The sequence below is a fragment of the Onychostoma macrolepis genome, chromosome 16 (genome assembly GCF_012432095.1).
Source record: "Onychostoma macrolepis isolate SWU-2019 chromosome 16, ASM1243209v1, whole genome shotgun sequence".
Classification (NCBI taxonomy): domain Eukaryota; kingdom Metazoa; phylum Chordata; class Actinopteri; order Cypriniformes; family Cyprinidae; genus Onychostoma; species Onychostoma macrolepis.
The window spans coordinates 16,785,900-16,806,331 of NC_081170.1; the positions used below are offsets into that span (position 1 = coordinate 16,785,900).

Genomic DNA, 20,432 nt, shown 5'->3' on the forward strand with positions numbered 1-20,432 from the left:
CTTCTGCAACAGAACAAGCAACAAATGCCACTTGACTCACATAAATTATGGATGAAGCTTTGAAAGAAAATCCAAAATTGACACACTGCCCCCCTCCCAGCACACACAAAATTTGGGCTCTGCCCTCTCTCTCGCTGCCAAGCTGTTTTTCTAAAGGCTAAATTACAGACTGCCGACATTCTGGGTGTCTTACCACCACATCTGCTACATTATCATGAGAAGCAGCTATTTCTCAGGGAAAGCAATTCTCTCACTCTTTCTCCACTCAAAATATCAACCAGCTAGTTAAAATAAAAAAGGACTATTACCTTTATCACTTCATCCTGTCACTCTGTGCTCTGCCGACAGAACTTCAAGGTCTCGTGCCACTTTCTGTGCATCGTAATCTTTGCCTTCAATGTCAGCTGCCAAGGAAACCCACCTCTTACCATCTACACTCGCCTGTCCATGTTGGTCCTTGCTCTTGCTGATATCAGGCATGTTGTGGCCCAGCTTACTGGTGAACCATTCGACTATGTCCTGGTTGGTTAGTTTTGACTGCTCTGCAAGCTTCTCAAAACCCTCCCCTTTTTGTACCTTTGTCTCTTGAAAGTGCCTTTGTAGGACACTCTGAGCCTGCTCCGAGATCAACGAGCTGTTTTGTCCATTCGGTCTCTTGTTGCTAAGACTTTGAAATTGCTCCATCCAACCTAACGTCCCATTTTTCAGAGCAGATCTGTTGTCCTTAAACCACCGGACAATTTCTGTACGAGCTAACCCTGTTTGGATTTCTAGTTGGTTGTACTCCTCTGGTGAGGGCCACTGTGTTTGTGCAAACATGTCTTTAAGAAGGCAAAGAGACTTGCCATCAATGGCCTCTGGACACTCTGAAGATGTGAGAATGGGAAGAGGTGAGTCCCTGACTCTGCTGTCCTGTTCATGGACTCCATTCAGTGGCCCCCTTTGAAGGTGATGCTCCAGCCTTTTTGAGCCCATCGAGTTGAGCAAAGCTTGCTCCAGGTTGTCTCGTAGTGCACGGCGCTCCGTAAACCAGCAATCAATTTCAGTTTTGGAGAGCCTGGTGTCCGCCACAAGGTGCTCTATCTCAGCCTGGGTTGGAAAGCTAGTCCTTTGGAAACTCTCCTCTAACTTTTTCATTTGCTCAGATGATTTGCCTTTAACTCTCTCTAGCAGGGGAAACTGTGTGGCGACAGGCTTATGCGGTTGGCTGTCCTTCGAAGAGAGGTCTGTTTTAATCTGTTGCACTGCCTTATGGTTTCCATGGCGCTGATCGCTGAACCATTTTTTGATCTCTCCCCAGGAGAGGCCAGTCGTCTCGATGAGACGATACACTTCTTCATCATCAGGAAACTGGCACCGAGCATAGCTGGTGGTCAGCTCTCTGATCTGATCAGGGGTTTTCTCACAATCTGAAGAAAGGCTTGGTGTTGGAGAGACAGACTTGGGAGTGCTCTGAACGGACTGAATTATTGAAGGCCTCTTTATCTCTGGGGCAACCAGTGGTGCTGTGTAGGCCCTCTTGACACCCTGTGCTATTTGATTTGTCACTGTTAGTGCGAGAGGAGCACCGGTAGCAGTTGAGCCATTGGAAACCGGTGCCAACACCAGGCCAGATTGTCCAAGGACATGGCAAGGGACGGTCTGGATAAGGGGCTGTGAAGCTTTAGTGGACCGAGTTAACTGAGCAGGTAAGACAGTGAACGCCTGTTGAACAGGCTGAATCGTTCCATTGAACATCTTCTTTCGTGCTTCCTCAACCTCCTCGGGGGACCAGCTGATACCTTGTTTTAGCCGTTGGGTAGTGAACCACACTTTGATTTGTTCTTCGGGGTGTTTGGAGGCTGCAGTGAGCCAAGAGAGCTCAGCTTGGGTAGGGTACGGAAACTTGTTGAAGGAGGTGATGAGGGTCAAGTTGCCATCTAGCGAGGGGTTGTATTTTGAAGTGTTCAAGGGGACGGCGATTTTTGGTACTAAGTTGTAGTTAGGCGGGCGTTGCAAGGATGGCATTATATGAGAGAGGCCATCCTTAAGAGTTGCATCTGGGATTATCACAGTCCCGTTCACATTCACCGCAGTAATTTGCTTTTTCGGTAGATCTTGAGCCAGTTTGTCCAGCGGACTGTCGTCCTGCAACCGTAAACTATCTGTTTTGGGCTTACCCACCTTAACAGTACTGGATTTGCTCAGAGGAAAAGCTGTAAAGTCCTCTCCTGACTGAGGGCTGGTGGTATCATAGATGACGGCACAGTTCGAACCTTCGATTGTCTGTTCTAGAATAGTCTGACTGTTGAGTTTGATTCTCTTGAACTTGAAGTTGCTCTCCCCAGGATGGCACTTCTCATTGTGTTCCGTCAAAGAATCAAACTTTTTTGTGTTGAAGTTACATACCGCACACAAGTACAGTGGGTTGAGTATAACATTGGGGTGGTTGGAATCGACATGATCTTTGAACTCGTTGAGATTTTGTGTGGAAAAGGGACAGTATTTGCACTCATAGCCTCCCTGGAGTTTCCTCTGTGGTCGTGTTTTCACTTCAGGTTTTTCCAGCTCTGTTGCTTCCTGCGTAGAGTTCACAGAACTCTTCCTATCCATCCAGTCCTCACTAGAAGACACATGTGAGGATCCATTCTCTTCTGGACCGTCCACACAGGAATCCACATCTTCTGGATCGTCTGCAGTTACCAAGTCATCCGGTCGGATCATGCAGGGTGTTGTAGACTTTCTTCGACTAGCCATGGCCAGGGAGTAAGACGGTACAGTGCAGGGGGACTCTGTTGATGGGCAATGGGCAGGTCTTTGTCTGGTGGAGGATCGGTAAAGGATGATTCCGCTGACTGTGAATGTCAGCTCCAATGGAAGACTTCATGAGACTTCATCCCAGATCACGCAGTCTATTTAAAAAAAAAAAAAAAGAAAATACAAATTAAGTATTCATTTAGCAAAACTAGATTTTCATGCATTAGGTAATGAGGTATGAACTATATGTAAAACAATTACTGGGGTGCTTAAAGGAACACTCCACTTTTTTTGGAAATAGGCTCATTTTACAACTCTCCAAGAGTTAAACAGTTGAGTTTTACCATTTTTGAATCCATTCAGCCGATCTCCGGGTCTGGTGGGAGCACTTTTAGCTTAGCTTAGCATAGATCATTGAATCGGATTAGACCATTAGCATCTCGCTCAAAAATGACCAAAGAGTTTAGATATTTTTCCTATTTCAGCGCCTGAAAGTAGTCCCCAGCTAGGTAACTAGTTAAGATATAGCTGGGGACTACTTTCAGGCGCTGCGTAATATCATTGCACCTGCTGCAGCCATGGTACGGCAGCAAAGTTCCTTGATTATTACGCCGGAATGAGAGTATAGTTCCTAGCCAAATCGGCCTAGAAAATCGCAACTTTTCGTTTTCTGTCAGTCTTAGTACATGATGTAACTACAGAAGAGTCAAGCTTTAAATAGGAAAAATATCTAAACTCTTTGGTCATTTTTGAGCGAGATGCTAATGGTCTAATCCGATTCAATGATCTATGCTAAGCTACGCTAAAAGTGCTCCCACCAGACCCGGAGATCGGCTGAATGGATTAAAAAAACAGTAAAACTCAACTGTTTAACTCTAGAGGAGTTGTAAAATGAGCCTATTTCCAAAAAAAGTGGAGTGTTCCTTTAAGGGGGTAAGCAGGACCACACCAGATTGAGGTAGGCCTATAGCACACAGAACGTGCATATGTTCAGTTCTGAGTCAACTCCTGATAAGATTCAAAATAGAAACAGTGAAATACAAAAAAGCACATACAAAAGGCTAGTCCACTTTTTCATGAATTAACATGAAATTTTATAGGTTGGTGTACGACAAAAAAAAAGATGAGAAACAAAGTAGGCCAAATTCAAGCCACAAACAGACAAACCTGTTACTGAAAATTTGTCTATAAACAAGGTATCCTCAAGGTATGTCCTTTTTTTCAAATTTGTATAAGGTCAAACTTGGAAAACGTTTGTGAAAAGAATTTTGAGCAGTCCACAAAGTCATATCAGGTGCTGTCGAGAGATGATGAACAGCTGCGCAGTGTGCAAAGATTGAAAACACTGGTTTGGATTTTAAGATGCTGCAAGTTGTGTGCCTAACTCTGCTGCATCTGGTGACTGCCTTTAGACACTTAATGTGAAAATGCAGAGAGTTTTTCAAGGTTCACTGTTTAAAACAACAGATAGTTAAAGATTAAAATCTTACAAGTCTCTATGCCTCAATGTGACAAAAGGTATCAGCTTTTTAATCACCAGTTAATTGTCACTTCAGGTGCAACACAGCTTGATTTAGTGTGAAAGTCATCAAAAAGGACTACAGGACCTCATTAAAAATTAAGCTGAGGTGTTACAGCTTCTGCATAAAAGCATTTAGATAAACACCCCAGTGCTGTGTATTAAATTAGAGGCATCAGCAATATGGTGGTCAATCCAGATGGGAGGAGCAAAAACATCCTGTGCTAGGCTGAACTTGTCCAGTCCAATAATAGCCTTCCTCAGGCCTGTGTTGCCCTCAGCATATCTCAGTACATTGGAGACTGATTAAATATGGATGGGACCCTGAGCATCTCATATCACAGCCTCAACTCACTCTGAGAGCACCAGTATAATGTAACCTTAGAAATTTTTTTCTTTTTTTTTTTCTTCCTTGAGAAAACTGTGCTAAGGGCAAAAAGGACAAACAAAGTTCACAGGGAAAAAATAAAAATAAAAATTTTGACATTTTTAAACACCACTTCGTGTGTGTGTGTAGTTTTTTGTGCTTTACGGAGACAAAATTTGTATAATTACATGGGTATGACAGAGGTATTACAATTTGAAGGTGGTTTATGAGGACACTGCCTATGTCCCCATAATTCAAAAGGCTTAAAAAACATACTAAATGGTGTTTTTTTTTAATCTAAAAATGCAGACAGTTTCCTGTAAGGGGTAGGTTTAGGTGTAGGGTTGGTGGAGGGCAATAGCACATACAGTTTGTACAGTATAAAAACCATTACGCCTATGGAGTCCCCGTAAACCACTAAAACAAATGCGTGTGTGTATGTATATATATTATATATATAGAGAGAGAGAGAGAGAGAGAGACACTGAGATTCACCTAAATCAGCCAGTATATTTATTACCTCATGAAAATCAAAGGAAAGGAAAGGGAAAACACTTATGCAAACTCAGAATTTTCAGTGTTTGCCAAGGGCTTACAGGCAATAAAGAATGAGAAAGCATGAGACTACCTAAGTTATGATCACATAGCATTCAATCTAAAGCCATTCAAAAAGAAACATTACTTAGCCTCAAGTCTCAATAGCTGTTATTGACACAAGAAGAAAAAAATCAGAATGCCGTGAACTTAAGACCGTGCTAAAGGCAAATAACTAAAAACAATCAAAAAGAAAAAAATTATAATCTTAAAACCCTGCTGAAAAAAACAGTAGAACCCTGCCCAAAACACAATAGAAAATGTAATGGTTATAATGGGAATTGTATTGGTTTTAATGGAAACTATAATGGTGTGTGATGGATTCTATTGGTGGGATGTTAAATCCTATTGGGAAAATGCCCAAAACACACTACAAAAAAGGAATTTTGTAATGGTTTTACTGGAAAAAGCTAATGGTTTATAATGGAAACCATTAGAATTTCTGTGATGGTTTCTATTGGGCTTCTATTGTTTTTTTTTTTTAGCAGGGAATTTAAATGAAAGGATTTGACAGTGTCTACTGACTACTTAAAGTAACATCAATATTAGAGCAAAAAACTACTAAATGTTAACACAAGCTGGAGGGTGTTCAGCATGAAACAATTTTTGTAACATACTACGGCCTGTTGCAAAACAGAAAAATACATATTGGTTCTCCTGTATGGATTCACATGCACGTTTCCAGGAGAGGATGTTGCTGAGGAGCCGCTGTGAAGGGGCGGAGACTGAGCTCTGTTAATACTGTGGAGCACAGTAGGGGGGGCTGAATTTGGGATTGAGGCAGAATTAATTTAAATCTCATCAAATGGGGCTCTAGAAGCCTGCAGCACTGCACAGATGTACACTGAGTGCTATTTTTCCTGATAATACTGACAAAAAATGTTGAGTGTAATTGGTATAGATCACACCCCCCTCACCAATTTTTAGACTTAAAATGTGGGTACTGCTGACTCCTTTTGAATATTAGGATGAGGTGGCAAAGGTCTCTGGATCCACAGTAGCAGTGATACCTAATGCTCAGTAACATTCTTTATTAAACAGTAGCGCCACAGATTCCATTTCAAGGTTGTAGTAACAAGAACTAAACACCGTTTAAGAGAGAAAATAATAATTTGTCTAAATGAGGATGAATGTGGGTATATGTAAGGATGAAGTAGTTTTGCAGTAGGAAAATGACAGAGAGCTCAGAGCAAAGTCCTTTGGGTAGGTGTCCAGACTTTCAGTGATTTGGGGTACCAAGGGACAGGCCTTGAAAAAGCTGGACTCATGCGTTGTCATGGAAACGGCCCAGCAGCAGGTGGGAGGGATTTTCTCCACAGAGATCCAGATGAGGAACGTTCCGCATTCCTATTTTTGGCCGAGCCTGTTCTTTCGGGGTGAAACCCACACTGAGAGATTGTATTCATCCTATTCATTCTAGATCTGTATATTTGTGTATATGCTGATGCACCGTTTCGTGAATCAGTACGAGTGGGTGCATTAATTATGCTTATTCAGAGGAAGCAAAACTAAACTTACACAAAAACTAATATGTGCATCTTGTTGATACAGAGAACACGAAAACAAAAATAAATGTCCAGTTGCATGTTCATTTCCTGGCACGTTCCATTAATAGATTACAAATTAAAGTACGAAACATGTATTTTTTTATCTTTTTCAACAAATGACCAGTGAGATGGTGTGCTTAAACTTGAAAAAAAAACACTGATTGTCAGCCTCAGAAAGTCAAGACAAAACATTACACAAGAATTTATTTTCTACTCATTTTATAAAGACTGCAGCTTTTACAACCCTATTACCAAAATGTGGGACATTTTAATTAAACATTAGAAAATTTTATATTTCTGAACAATCAATTAAAAAAATATTTCTGAAAAGTAACATTAACAAGGTTGCACACAAAATATGGGAACCAGCAAAATATTGTTTTTTAATGAATTACAATTATTTACTAGTTAAAATAGCTTTGCTACAATTAATTTAACGTTAATTCACAATTATGACAAAATTACAGTGTTGTATAATTTTAATTGTTAGCTACAATTAAAGGCCAAAATATCTGTTCAAATGGTGATCAAAGACTGCATTTAAAACCACAAGGGTTAATCTAATTTTAGATAACCTTTTGTCTAAACGTCAGGTAACATGTCAAAAAGTTATCACCCTTTAAAAAATAAATAAATAAAAAACACACGAACACTGTTCCTCTACAGCTTTGAGAAAAAGTAATGGGATACCAAACTGCAACCTCTTCATGGAAATTGCCTTGTGTAGTTACAGAGACTTATTCTGTGGAAAAAAGTACAATTCAAAAGAACATATGATCTGAAATCAATATCCAATGAAAAATGAGGATTTTTTATGAACCACAGCGCATTAGTTTGAAACTGGTCACTATTATGCAGGGAAAACCATGCTTAATTTTGGCCAAGTAACCAGAGATAGAGGGCATGGCGTTCCTGCTAAAGCCATCTGTAAAGGCCTGGCTGCTCAGCAGCATACAGTATCTTCAAAAGAAACCAAATCTCTGTGGTCGACCACTAAGTTATATGGCTGCTGTCCCAGAGAGTTACGAAATACTCATGCATGGGTCACACTGAGGATCAAGAGATCAGGGTCATGTTTGAGCACTGCGCTTATGAGCCTCCGATGAAATACTTTGAAATACTAAATAAATTGCTAATCCGGTAACACCGGTTGGTTAACATGACTGTATATCTACATTGGCAAATGTTTTCATTGAACAGGTTTTAATCATTCTGAACAGCCTCTATTGATCTGATGACTTGATAACATTTATACATCGCTAACCACAGCCAGTTCGGACATGAATGTCAACTGTTTTTTCTGCCTTGCCTGGAAAACTCCTTATAAAACAAAAAATACAGACTCTACTAAGCCGCCAATATGCTCAACAACTGGTTTTGCTCAAGGGATATCAGATTCATACCACTGGACAGTGATCACTGCTGTCATCCATCTGTGAGTTTTAGTCATGACACATATGAGGCCCGAATAACACAGATCCCACTAAGATCGAAAGCTCTGCATGACTCCACACCAACACAACCACTTTAGAGATGTTTATAGCTTTCCTCGTCTGATCTAATGCATTCCAACATGCTGATGTGGATAGGAAATCAAATCAAAATTGTCTTGTTGTGCAATGATGCCACAACTGCTCATTTTAAAAGGTCCTTGCACATTGAGTCCGAAATTTTGTATGCGTTTTTTCTGTATTTGTAATCCTTTCCTATTAAAAATGCTTGCTACGGATGCGAAAACACAGAAAATTGAACCTGATCCGAATTGTTTTATGACGGACGAAAGTTTAGGAGGCAGTGTGTAAACGTGAGGACTTTTTATTTTTTTAAATGTACAAAAATGTTAGACTCTGTGTGCAAAGAACTTAAGGCTGCATGATATCTCACTGAAAGTAAAAAAATTTGAATAATAATTTAATATCACAATTTAGTAATCAAATCTCAAAAGGAATATCTTTTTTCATAATGTTGTGATGCCTAAAATCACTTGTAGAATTTAAACTGATTGATTTTTATTTTGTAGTATTTTTTATATATATTTTCATTTGTTTAAACACAATATAACATGTATATGAGGAATTTATTGCTTATTGGACATCATATAAAAATGATTATAGTTTACCCACATCAGTCATAAATTTTATTACGATCCACCCCTAGCTCAAATCATTTCAAGATTCCTTTATATATTTATTATCTAGCATCTAGAAGTGTTAGTAGATTTGTAGGAAAAACATTACAAGCAGAGAACTGAAAAATAAGTGAGCCGTCTGAAAAGAGACACGAGGAGTGGGTAAATTCTTCAACTCAGCTCAGGCATACAGCTAAGAAGAGCTTTGAAGTTATAATTTCACATCAAAATGGACCATCTTCACTGACTACTGTTTATCTTTTCATTGGTACAAGCACATTCTGAGCTATTATCTATCGCTCTCAAAGTCTGAAATCCTCTACAGAATGAAAACTTATTTAATTACACTGTATGACTGAATTATTCAAGCTCATGAAATAGGGCACTAGAAGCATGGTCTGTCTCTGCTGTACAAACATCAATGTTGTGCTCTATTTGGACTCACAATATCACTAATTTATCATCATAAATCTTTTTAAATCAGCAGCCCACCCGTCAACGATGGTCTTCCTACTCTGCCACCTTTTTCACCCAGCTTCTCCTCATCTATAAAAAAAGAACAGCTGAATTGGTATTTGTATCTTAGAAGTTCATCTAAACTCCACCATTTCTGACAAGGCCTCAGAGGCACCGGTTCAAAAATAATAAACTTCCTCTCGAAGCTAAAAATAGACACTACACGTGACAGATATTGTTGACTGCAAACCCTCATTTTCTTTTCTCCATACCGTAAGTTCAGGTCAGTGCACTGATAAGACTCAAGCATAAAATCAAAGTCTTTAGGCCTGAATCATTTTATCTCATGTCCCTGATGGAGCAACACCATTGGCCGGTTGCATAAAAGGTTTAGACTAGTCCTAAAAGCAAGTCATCTAATTTCTTTCTTTAAGACTGGTCATTTTATTTTTATTTTTTTAATTCGGTTACATAAAAACTTAGTCTATGTTAGTATCAAAAATACCAGACTGATTATCCCTTGGTTAACTGCTAAATGGTCAAACTAGTTCTTAAGGCAGTCTTAACATAGAGGCTAAGTTTATGCAACCTGCCCCATCTTTCACAGTTGCTATAACAGTTTAACTTCTCTAAAAATTATACAGCAGCTCAGACACAAGGTGAATGTAGTTCAAGTCACCTGAGGATCTACAGGCTTTAAAATGTATCCGCCTGCACATGCAAATGAATAAACATCTGTGTCATTTGTTAAGAATTTTTATTATCCTGCTACTCCATATTATGGTCAGCATAGTTATATGCAGCATCTCCATTACACCTCCAAAAAAGCTAGGTCACGAATGCAAAAGTAGGGCAGAATATTGGCAACAGAGAGGCTGCTCAACAGCGAGCGACTGCAAAAAGTTGAACACTTCTCCCCTGTAGGAAAACAACCATCTCAAACGGATTGTTTTATTTTCTTTAGGCCTAGTTCAAGTAAGAATCTATTATGCTGAGGCCAATCCTTATAAGAGCCCAGCTGCTTTCACTGCCACTCAAACGCATTCAACATGCTCAAATATAATATAATAATCATATACGAGAAATGATTGCAAGATATGACATGAATAGTGATGAATCATGATTTGTTGTACTCATCATGCAGCGTTCTAGTAAAAAAAACAGAATAAGATAGTATGCCACCTTCAACTGCAACTTGGTAGCACACGTCAGTTCTGACTCTCTCTTTTCCAGGACATGAACACAGAGGGAAATTAATAGCTTTAGTAGTGATGACTAATAAATAACCTGGCTCCAATGTGAGGCCAGACTCCCTCACAAAAAGGCTCTGCTTTCAGTGGAGTCATGACCACCAGCACCGACAGAGAAAACACAGCTTTCAAGGGAGCCCAGCCCACGGCTGTGACATCAGCGACTGTCGGCTTAGTCACCGACAGCACGAGCTACGAGGCAGAGGCAGCAGCAACCACCTCCTCAAAGACGTCAGCTCCTCACGAACGCGAGCAGCCATTTTGAATCCAGCCAGTCACCTGGCACAAACCGCATTTTCTGCCAGAGCAACTCAAGCAGAGTTGTACTTTTGACAATATGCGTCACTACTTTGTAAAAGTTGCCTCAGTTTTGGCTGCATGAATAAACCTTTGTAATGAGAGATGTTTCCATACTACGACCCACAAGGTGAACACTAAAGGTTGGCAAGTGTATTCGTGCCAGGCAGAACGAGAATGTTTAGTAAATGGCGTAAATACAGAATAAACTTCAGTGAAACTGTATCTGAATGCCCTTCAGCAGGCACAATGGGAAACAAATAACTTCGAACACGTAGGAATAGCTGTTTCTTTATAGTGTGTGTGTTAACAATATTCTGTTTAGTTCTAAACCCGTTTTTAGAGATCAGCTTGGCTTAGATTAATAAACAACATAATGAAACGTGGTACTAATTGATAATCCCAAATAAATTACTAGATAAAGTCAACAAACATGAGCAACTAAAGTGATTTTCTTTTATTTAGCCTTATGCTGTAAACTAAACCTCAGATTATACAGTCCATGATATGATGGAGCATGTGGTAAGAACACAAACAGTATTTTACGCTCCAAGGAAGGAGTAATATGATGTTTTAAGAGTCGCAAATTAAGTTGCTGCAAGAACTAAAGATACAGATAGACGCCCCTCTTCGATCTGAATCACATTTAGTAAGAGCTTTACTGCCAACTATGACTTTACTTAAACTCAAGAAAGCCCTCTGATCCTACAAAACTGCTCAACTCTACACTCACCCACTAAACCATGTTGGAGGAATATTCTAAAAGTGATTTCCTACATGAAAAGACCTGCCAGTTATCAGTAAACAGTCCAGCATCTCTTACAGATGGGAGATTTGATCTGCACTCTATACATACCTTGGGAAAGCATTTGGAATTACATGTGACTGGACACTGAAGCAAAATTCAGGTGTGGGACGTTAGTTTGCCACACTTGAATCACCTGAAGTGTCCTGGGAATACTGGCCGAGATGATTTACGACGCATCAACTGTATGCTATATTAAGAATTCTGATCAACTCAGATCGGCGCTTACCGAGTAGTACATTCAGCTTCAGAAATGCATTTGCTCTAACGTTATATAGCGTGCTACGAGTCTCTAGTAGTATGGATGCGACAATTTTGGGAACTACTACCACAGATGTGAACACAGTGCTGCAATGTGGCTCGCGTCTGATGCGTGTGCCATGCAGTATGGTCGTGGAAGGCGTCACCACTGCCTACATCATACGACACCGAGCCGAAATCAAAGTAGTTGCGTGCCATGCTCACTTCATACAAGCGCATGAATAAATCATTCTTAGTTCGAAATAGATTTCCGATCGTGGCGTACAACAGAAAAGAGGGGTTTGTGGAGGCAAAACAGACTCCAATAAAAATCACTTGGACCGACGTAACGCCATGTCGACATTGGTAGCCATATTTTGCTGCTTATTTCGACATCAGAGAAGTAGACATGTTCTCGCGCCCATTGCTGCTTAACTTTAACCATTCTATGAAACTTTCCGCAAGCCACACCAAATCACAGCGCTGGAAACGTTAAAACTGAGGTTATCGGGTCAGGTCGATGCGGTTATTCTGGTGCTCACTTTCTACAATACGCCTTGGGCAAACAAAGTTCAGCTGAAATAAACAACTGACATCAGAAGCACTTTACGGCACGTTTCGCGCAACTACTTATTGTGTGTATTCAAACGCGCCCGCAACTTTAAGGCTTGTTTGCTAATTTTCCAAGCGACACGAATAATTCAGCCATTCTTACCTGCCCACCAACCAACGGAAAACGCTGGGATGTGAGGTTATTGACAGCTAGACTCCAAAATTGCGTACTTTTCCACGTGTGCAGCCTACAGAAGCGTACGATTGTAACGATTCTGCCGAATTCTAAAGACAACAGCCGAAAAAAATTGGCGATCACAGGGGGATCTACGCCAAAACCCACATGATCAACTACGTCAGCAGACGTATTTGCATACGATACAAGACGCCGTTCCATCCCGACTTTGGAAACGAATTCTCAAAAGCAAAAGTTTGAAAATAGCCGACGGCAAGCGCTGGCTTCGAGTGCAAGAGCAGTAGTTCACTTCGCCCTGTGCTTCCTTCTTTGAGATGATTAAACCACTGTTGTTTTGACGTCCCCTGCGTGAGTTTGGATCACAGGTCATTGAATATTAAGCACTCTGGTGAAGGCCAGTGGCTGAGCGGTTCTCTCTCTCGTTCCCTCCTCACTCCTCCCATCCTCGCCTCTGTCCCCCCTCTCTCTCTCTCTCTCTCTCTCCCTCTCTCTCCCTCCCCTCACCCCCTCCCACGTTTTGCCCGTAGCCTTGCTACGGTTGTGCATCAAAACAACCAGGTCGACTTTTAAATCGAGACGCATTACAACTCGAAGAAACTCGTGCGGGAATACAGATGTCGCTATGGAAACCTATCTCGCGGACGTTTTGTTATCTAAGTTTGTGGCACCCCGCCAAATGCTGAAAAGATTAAAACTGTAAAGATTAAAATATACTCAAAAGCCAGGAATAGAGTAACATATGACACAGTTATTTCTTTGGAAAATTTTAAGACGCTTGACGCATGAACGCTGCTGCTGCAGAAGCTTATGAATTATTCATTAATCAGGACCGATCCGCCAGTGTTCGGATATATTTACATACAAATAAGCAGCTAATGAATTATTAATGGTCATTTACTTTTCTTTGTTTTTTGTCGTTGATTTTAACTTATGGGAACATGTTTTATTCATGACTAATAAGGTAGCACACCTGCACATTTAGTTGTCAATATATAACGCCATCTACAGGACATGCAATGTAATGTTTGATGGATTATTTGTCGGTAGTTCTTGCTGACAGAATGCAAATTCAAGTAGTTAGGCAAATTTCCCTTAGAAATAAATACATGCAATAAAATATGAAAATTAATTAAATCAGTTCATGTTTTAAAAATTTGTTTTCTTTTTTTAAAAGTAGCCTACTTGATTCCCCCAAATGATTTAAAAAAAGAAAATGATTTTCTCACCGTCCTGTTGTTTCTTTCTTATGGAAAAGTAAAGGTAGAGTTTAGTGAAAGGTGAAAGATGAGCAGGAGCTGTCCAGCTCAAAAAAAAAAAAGACAAAAAGCACTTACTATGCACTATATTCCAAATCATCTGAATCCATGCAACAGCTTTGTGTGAGGAATAGGCCCAGATTTAAAACAACTTTTATTATGCTTTTATGATGTATTTTGTCATTTTAGGAGCTTCCTCACTTTAATAAATTGGCAAAAAATGAGAGAAATTTCATTAACTCTCTAATTAATCACACCACAAAGAGGTTATCCTCTAATTAAATAAAGCATTGACTTTTTATTTTCATATAGTCTAAATGATAGAAACAAAAAGCACTCAGTAGAGGTAGGCTACTTATATTATGTCAGTGTTAATTTCATTGTGAAATGTAAAAAAAAAAAAAAAAAATCCTACACATGAACTTGGTTCTAATGAATGTGTATTGATTTGATAAACTATGCAAAGTCCTGTCTCTCTGGAGACAAACTCATCGAGAACAGACTTTGCCCTACACAACCCATAACAGGAAGCAGAGGGGTACCAGGCTGAAAGGTAAGTGGCGGTTTTAATGTGAGCAAAATGTTACAATATTATGAAACATTAGTGTATTAGATGAAAATTACAACAATTTAACATAATTGACATTAATTAATTTTACATCTTACATATATATTAATTTTACATCTTAATCATATGTCATTACTTGGCTACTCAAGATAAATATGCTATCATGCTAGTAGTATTTGTCTTTGTGGATTATATTGTAAAACAATTTAAGAGTTTGTATTTACTCTCGATTTTCTAAATTGTGTCTATACTTTTATCTAGGTTTGTTGAGAGATACAATATGAACAGAGAGCAGTCTCCCCCTCCGTATAATCCATATTACCCTCTGCATTATCCTAATGCAACACAGGATAACATTGGGCAGCCCACCGCTGGCATGATGCCCCCTGCTGAGCAGCCCACCGCTGGCATGATGCCCCCCGCTGAGCAGCCCACCGCTGGCATGATGCCCCCTGTTGTTGAACATGTCAATATGGGGATTCCAGACAGCGCTCCGCCAGAATACTCTCTGGGATTTGAAGACGAGAACTGCTTTTCAGATGCTACCATAAGAAGAGGTCAGCTGTGCTCTCTTGAATTTAATCATTTGGTTTTGCTATTACAGAAATATCACTTAAACATTTTCACAAAAGAAATTTATGTATAACCTATTTTTATGTGTATATATTAGGTGTACAATCAAATTTTAGTAATAATATTTTAATAATAAGAGCCTATGTAGCCTACTTTTAAATAGCTATCAGCTATCAGCAATATCATGCACATGGGAATGGTCAATGCTAAGAACTTGTTTCTTGTGTTCAAATGTGCTTCATGTAGGTTTCATAAGAAAAGTGTATCTGACACTTATGGTTCAACTTTTAATAACTGTTGGAATCATCTGTGCTTTTCTTTACTGGTGAGTTGACTGGTGTTTATGTGCCACACCTATTTCAAATCATTTCGAAACACAAATCACAGATAATGAAGTGTACTTAAGTGCTACTTAATAGGCTTAAGTAACTTAGACTTGTCTTTATGTCAGTTAATATATAAACACACACACACACACACACACACACACACACACTCACATATATATGTGACCCTGGACCACAAAACCAGTAAAAATTGAGATTTATGCATCATGAATAAATAAGCTTTCCATTGATGTATGGTTTGTTAGGATCGGACAAAATTTGGCCGAGATACAACTATTTGAAAATCTGGAATCTGAGGGTGCATAAAATCAAAATATTGAGAAAATCACCTTTAAAGTTGTCCAAATGAAGTTCTTAGCCATGCATATTACTAATCAAAAATTAAGTTTACTTAATATCCTAATGATTTTTGGCATAAAAGAAAAATTTATAATTTTGACCCATACAATGTATTTTTGGCAATTGCTACAAATATACCCCAGCGACTTAAGACTGGTTTTGTGGTCCAGGGTCACATATATATATATATATATATATATATATATATATATATATATATATGCTATACTACAAGCTGTACTGCCATTTGGGGTAAGATTAAGAAATTAATATTTCTATTCAGCATGGATAAATTAAACTGATCAAAAGTGACAGTAAAGACATTTATAATGTCACAAAAGATAAATAAAAGCATCCTTAAGCATAAGAGCCTTCTTTCGAAAACATAAAAAAATATTACAACCTCAAACTTTTAAACAGTAATGTGTATAGCATATTAATGTTGACATATAAGCCCTTTTCCTATAGGGAGACACTCAAGGAATGGGTCAGAGACACATACTGGTTTACCTACACTATGATGTGAGCATTTCTTCTTTGTTCTGCATGTCTTAAGTATGCATTTATTGCGTCCATATGTTACACTGACTTCATGTGTTTGTTCAAAATTCACAAGGTGTGCAACGTTTGTTCTAATCATTGTGCTCATCTGTTGTGGTGACATACGTCGCAAAGTTCCCTTAAACTTCATCTTCCTAGCACTATTTGTAAGTAAAACACAGAGCCACTGTAGTATTTAATTGCGGTTAACATTAAATGTGATAATTTTGTAAATGCTAAGTGCTGTTTTCCCACACAGACAATCACAGAAGGCTTTCTCCTTGGATCAGTGGTAGTGTAAGTAAACAGCATCATTTAAATGCATTTCAGTTACTCAAAAACCTGCACTTCAATTATTCAAAAACTTTAGTTTCACAGCCATGTGTTATAGTAAGGAATTGTTATTACTATTCAGGTACTATTCAGCAGAGGCAGTGCTCTGGGCAGTGGGTGCAACTGCTCTGGTGTCTCTTGCAATGAGTTTGTTTTCACTGCAGTCAAAAGTAAGTTATAAAGTTGGCTGTATGTACTGTATTAACCAAAAGGTTAGTTATAAAGTAAAAAAATACCTATGCTTGTTTTTAGTGGGACTTCACAGCTCTGTCAGGGAGCATATGGGTATTATGCTGGACGCTGTTTACATTTGCATTACTCTGTGCAATTCTGAGATCACAGGTAAATCAACTAATTTGTTATCCTCTTATCAAAGATGTTAACTTGTTCATATTAATTCATGCTGATTTTTATGTTTCAAAGTATTTGTACATCCTTTACGCATCACTGGGAACTTTGATCTTCTCTGTGGTAAGAACACATCTTTCTTAGTCATGTGTTATCCAGTGTAGCTTTGTCGAAATGTATATGCATAATCCTTATCTATGAGGGCTTCCTATTATACTGTATTACTGATTAGGTTGGCGCAGTATTAATATGGTCTGCCAACAATCTTTTATTGTGTGATATAGTCAGTGGTGGAAAGAGTACTGGAAATTTGTTACATTGCTGAAATAATACTCAATTACAAGTAAAAGTACTGGTGCCAAAACAGTACTTAAGTAAAAGTACAAAGTACTCCTCTCAAAAACTACTCAGAGTACTAGTTACTAGTACTACTTTTTAGCCGGTGATATTTAATGAAAAAAAATATTAATTCATATCAAAGATCTATGTGGATAATAGCTACTTTGAACAAAACCCGCTTTTATCTTATTGACTGAAATGGAATATTGGATATTGAATACTCCACCTCTTGCTCATAGCAGATTCACGGTTGGATAGGAGTGGTTAAGAATATCCAAGTATGTATCACTGCAGCCCAGAGACCTCCAAGTGGGAGGGACTTACGCCGCAAGTAGGTTGGGAGAGGATAGGTTTAGGGTTGGGTTTGGTGTAGACGATATTAACAAATCCCACCCATTTGGAGCTGGCTCCGACCTCCGTTTATATCTAACTCAGAATTGAAATCCCAGATGGCCAGACAGTGATTCAGCTAAAATATTAGTGTCTAAGACACTGTGAGCACAGAGACTGACAAATTTTTAAATGCTTAGCTTAAATATGTAATATTAATTAAATAGTGCTCATAAATGGCTGTTGAGATAGCATTCTCAAGTGAAATTAGTAGAGGCATGGACCCGGAAACAGCAATCCTTGCGTCATAGTTAACAAGAGAATTCTCCCCAAGCCTTCAAACTGACGTCATCAGAGTGAGACACCATTCCAGAGTGGAAGCAAAATGTTCAGTTTTTGATTTAAGATTATGATGGCAGACAATTTTTTTTTTTTATTGACTAGCACGGTTTAATTGTTCACCAAAAAAGTAAATGTGCACTAAAAAATTAAGTAGGGTCATTTTGATTTCATGACGACTAATCATTTTCAATACCATTGGCAAAACTACCACATATTGTATACTGCCATATAGATATTTTAATTTTTTTTTTTTTTTTTCATCCATTTTTTCAAGGCAATCATTATTTCAAGCTTTGAAACTGGTTTAATCCAAGTCTTCTAAGAAGGCACATTCGCTTTATATGATGAACAGATTTTAATATAGGCCTTTATGTACATACATATAAATATTGATCAATTACCATTACAAAAATCTCAATCTTAAACATTTGCTCATTCTGTGTATTTGTGTCTTTAAAATAGGGTAACTTTGTTACAAAAGCTTACAACACAAGGAAGCTTGATTTCAAACTGAACTGACTTTACAAAAAAAAAGAAAGAAAAAAAAAAGACATAAAACAAATGACCTCAATTCAGTTGAGGTATTCGAAACATGACAACACTGTACACTTATAATTTTTTATAAGCAGTGATTTAAGAGCCATATATTCTAGGCCTATTTATTTAGAGAAATGGAACATCAGATGGTTTTGACCTGTAATGTCTGTACAATGTAGTGATGCAGTTAGGTAGACTAGGATATTTATATGTACAAGACAAATCAGACAAATATCCCATTCCAAATCATTTCTAGCATAAACTTACATTGTAAAGAAATTAAAGTTCCATCTTTGATTGCTGAAAGACTTTCTGGTGCATTTCACTTACAGCCAATAAAATTTCCAGTAGCATTTCCATCGGTCAGGCGTGGATCTATTCTGAATGGTTGATAACTTTCGACAAAGTTTAATCCAGGAGCAAAGAGAAATAATTTCTACTTTAAAAGCACGGAGAGATCGCGATTGCACACAGTCTGAGTATGCACAAGCAATATCGGAGTGAGAGGACAAGCCGTTCATTTGTATAAATTAGACCTAGCCTTTTTGAAAGCTCACATCCAGTTTTCTGTGATTACATGACTGTGTTCTCACGTTACAATAAAGCGCTCGCCACATTTGTACGGGAATGATTCAAATTATGCAGAATACCTCTGTAATCGTTAGGAGGCCGATGCGTGTCAAACTCGCTGTCTGAGAGGAGAGAGCGAGACGCAGCTTGTATCGGTGTAGGCTATATGGGAGATACTGTGGAGAATGAGTAATGGAACCGTATCAGATATTTCAGCATCGCTATCAAAATATAGAAATTTATGATAACACTATCATGTAGTTTGTTTCTCCAAACTTTGAGTCCATAACTTACGCTGAGCTCCCTCACTGTCCGATCAGCTCATCAACCCTGCTGCTGCAGCGGCGGCTTTTCCGGTTCAGATATCAGGGCTTTTATTGGTCCGTTTACACTGGGATATCTTTATTGGCTACTGAACTTTCATGAAAGGTTTGAATATCAATTCAGATTGAACTATGATTTAAAAGTAATGAAGTAGGTTATTTTGCTTAATTTGTACTTAAGGTCAAGTAAAAGTACAGCTTTAAAAAAGCCTATACTCAAAGTACAAGTACAAAGTACAAGTACCCGAGAAAACTACTCAATTACAGTAACGTGAGTAGTTACCTCCACCACTGGATATAGTACCCATTTACTGTTCTTATCTTACTGTCTCTCATTTCTTTTTCCATTCTTAGTACCTGGTTATGGACACGCAGCTCATACTGGGTGGGAAGCACAAATACAGTATCAATCCAGAAGAGTACATCTTTGCTGCTCTGAACTTGTACCTTGATATTATCACAATTTTCTTATTATTGCTTCAATCAATTGGATTTTGTCGTTGATGTGGTTTATGAACATCATGATTGCTGCCCCACTCAACACCTGTCTCATGTAGACTATTAGGATTTGAGACACATTTTTACTCCATTTTTTACAAATACTCCATATTTGTAAAACATACTCAATTTGTTTTTTGTTTAATAGTAAAATAGCTATTACATTAAGTAAAATTGCTATTATATAGATACATAGATAAGTAAATAAAGGAAAATGTCATATATATATGGGATATGAATAAACTCTGGGTTTTGAGACACATTTTTACCACCATTACTTAATTTAAAACATAACTCCATTGTGTCTGTAAGATGTTGTAATACATGTTCGCTGTCATGTCACTGTACTTTAAGTGAAATTTAATAAAGTATCTACTGTCATCCATTTGCTATGATTTTGAATAATTTGAGAACAACCACTAAAAACAACAATGGTTAACACTTTACAATACAGGTGCACAAATATGCATTAAATAATGCTTAACTAATGCACAGATAATCA

The 20,432-nt window shown here is 38.3% G+C and overlaps 2 protein-coding genes across 4 annotated transcripts; one reads left to right on the forward strand and one right to left on the reverse strand.

The window, feature by feature from the left end:
• Positions 1 to 308: 308 nt before the first annotated feature.
• On the reverse strand, positions 309 to 12,885 carry zhx2a (zinc fingers and homeoboxes 2a). Of its 2 annotated transcripts, none has more exons than XM_058747924.1 (2): positions 12,655 to 12,885; positions 309 to 2,891 (listed from the first exon to the last, which is right to left on the reverse strand). In XM_058747924.1, the coding sequence occupies exon 2, from the start codon at positions 2,734 to 2,736 to the stop codon at positions 319 to 321; it is 2,418 nt and encodes an 805-aa protein (XP_058603907.1). In that variant the 5' UTR covers positions 2,737 to 2,891; positions 12,655 to 12,885; the 3' UTR covers positions 309 to 318. The 2 variants fall into 2 exon arrangements, with proteins under 2 accessions (XP_058603907.1, XP_058603908.1); XM_058747925.1 differs by lacking the exon at positions 12,655 to 12,885 and adding an exon at positions 11,751 to 12,627.
• Positions 12,886 to 13,184: 299 nt separating this feature from the next.
• On the forward strand, positions 13,185 to 20,299 carry zgc:110410 (uncharacterized protein LOC553618 homolog). Of its 2 annotated transcripts, none has more exons than XM_058747929.1 (10): positions 13,185 to 14,496; positions 14,773 to 15,068; positions 15,331 to 15,409; positions 16,239 to 16,292; positions 16,387 to 16,477; positions 16,570 to 16,607; positions 16,726 to 16,813; positions 16,896 to 16,985; positions 17,067 to 17,114; positions 19,787 to 20,299. In XM_058747929.1, the coding sequence occupies exons 2-10, from the start codon at positions 14,792 to 14,794 to the stop codon at positions 19,934 to 19,936; spliced, it is 915 nt and encodes a 304-aa protein (XP_058603912.1). In that variant the 5' UTR covers positions 13,185 to 14,496; positions 14,773 to 14,791; the 3' UTR covers positions 19,937 to 20,299. The 2 variants fall into 2 exon arrangements, with proteins under 2 accessions (XP_058603912.1, XP_058603914.1); XM_058747931.1 differs by having other exon boundaries at positions 14,861 to 15,068.
• Positions 20,300 to 20,432: the final 133 nt, after the last annotated feature.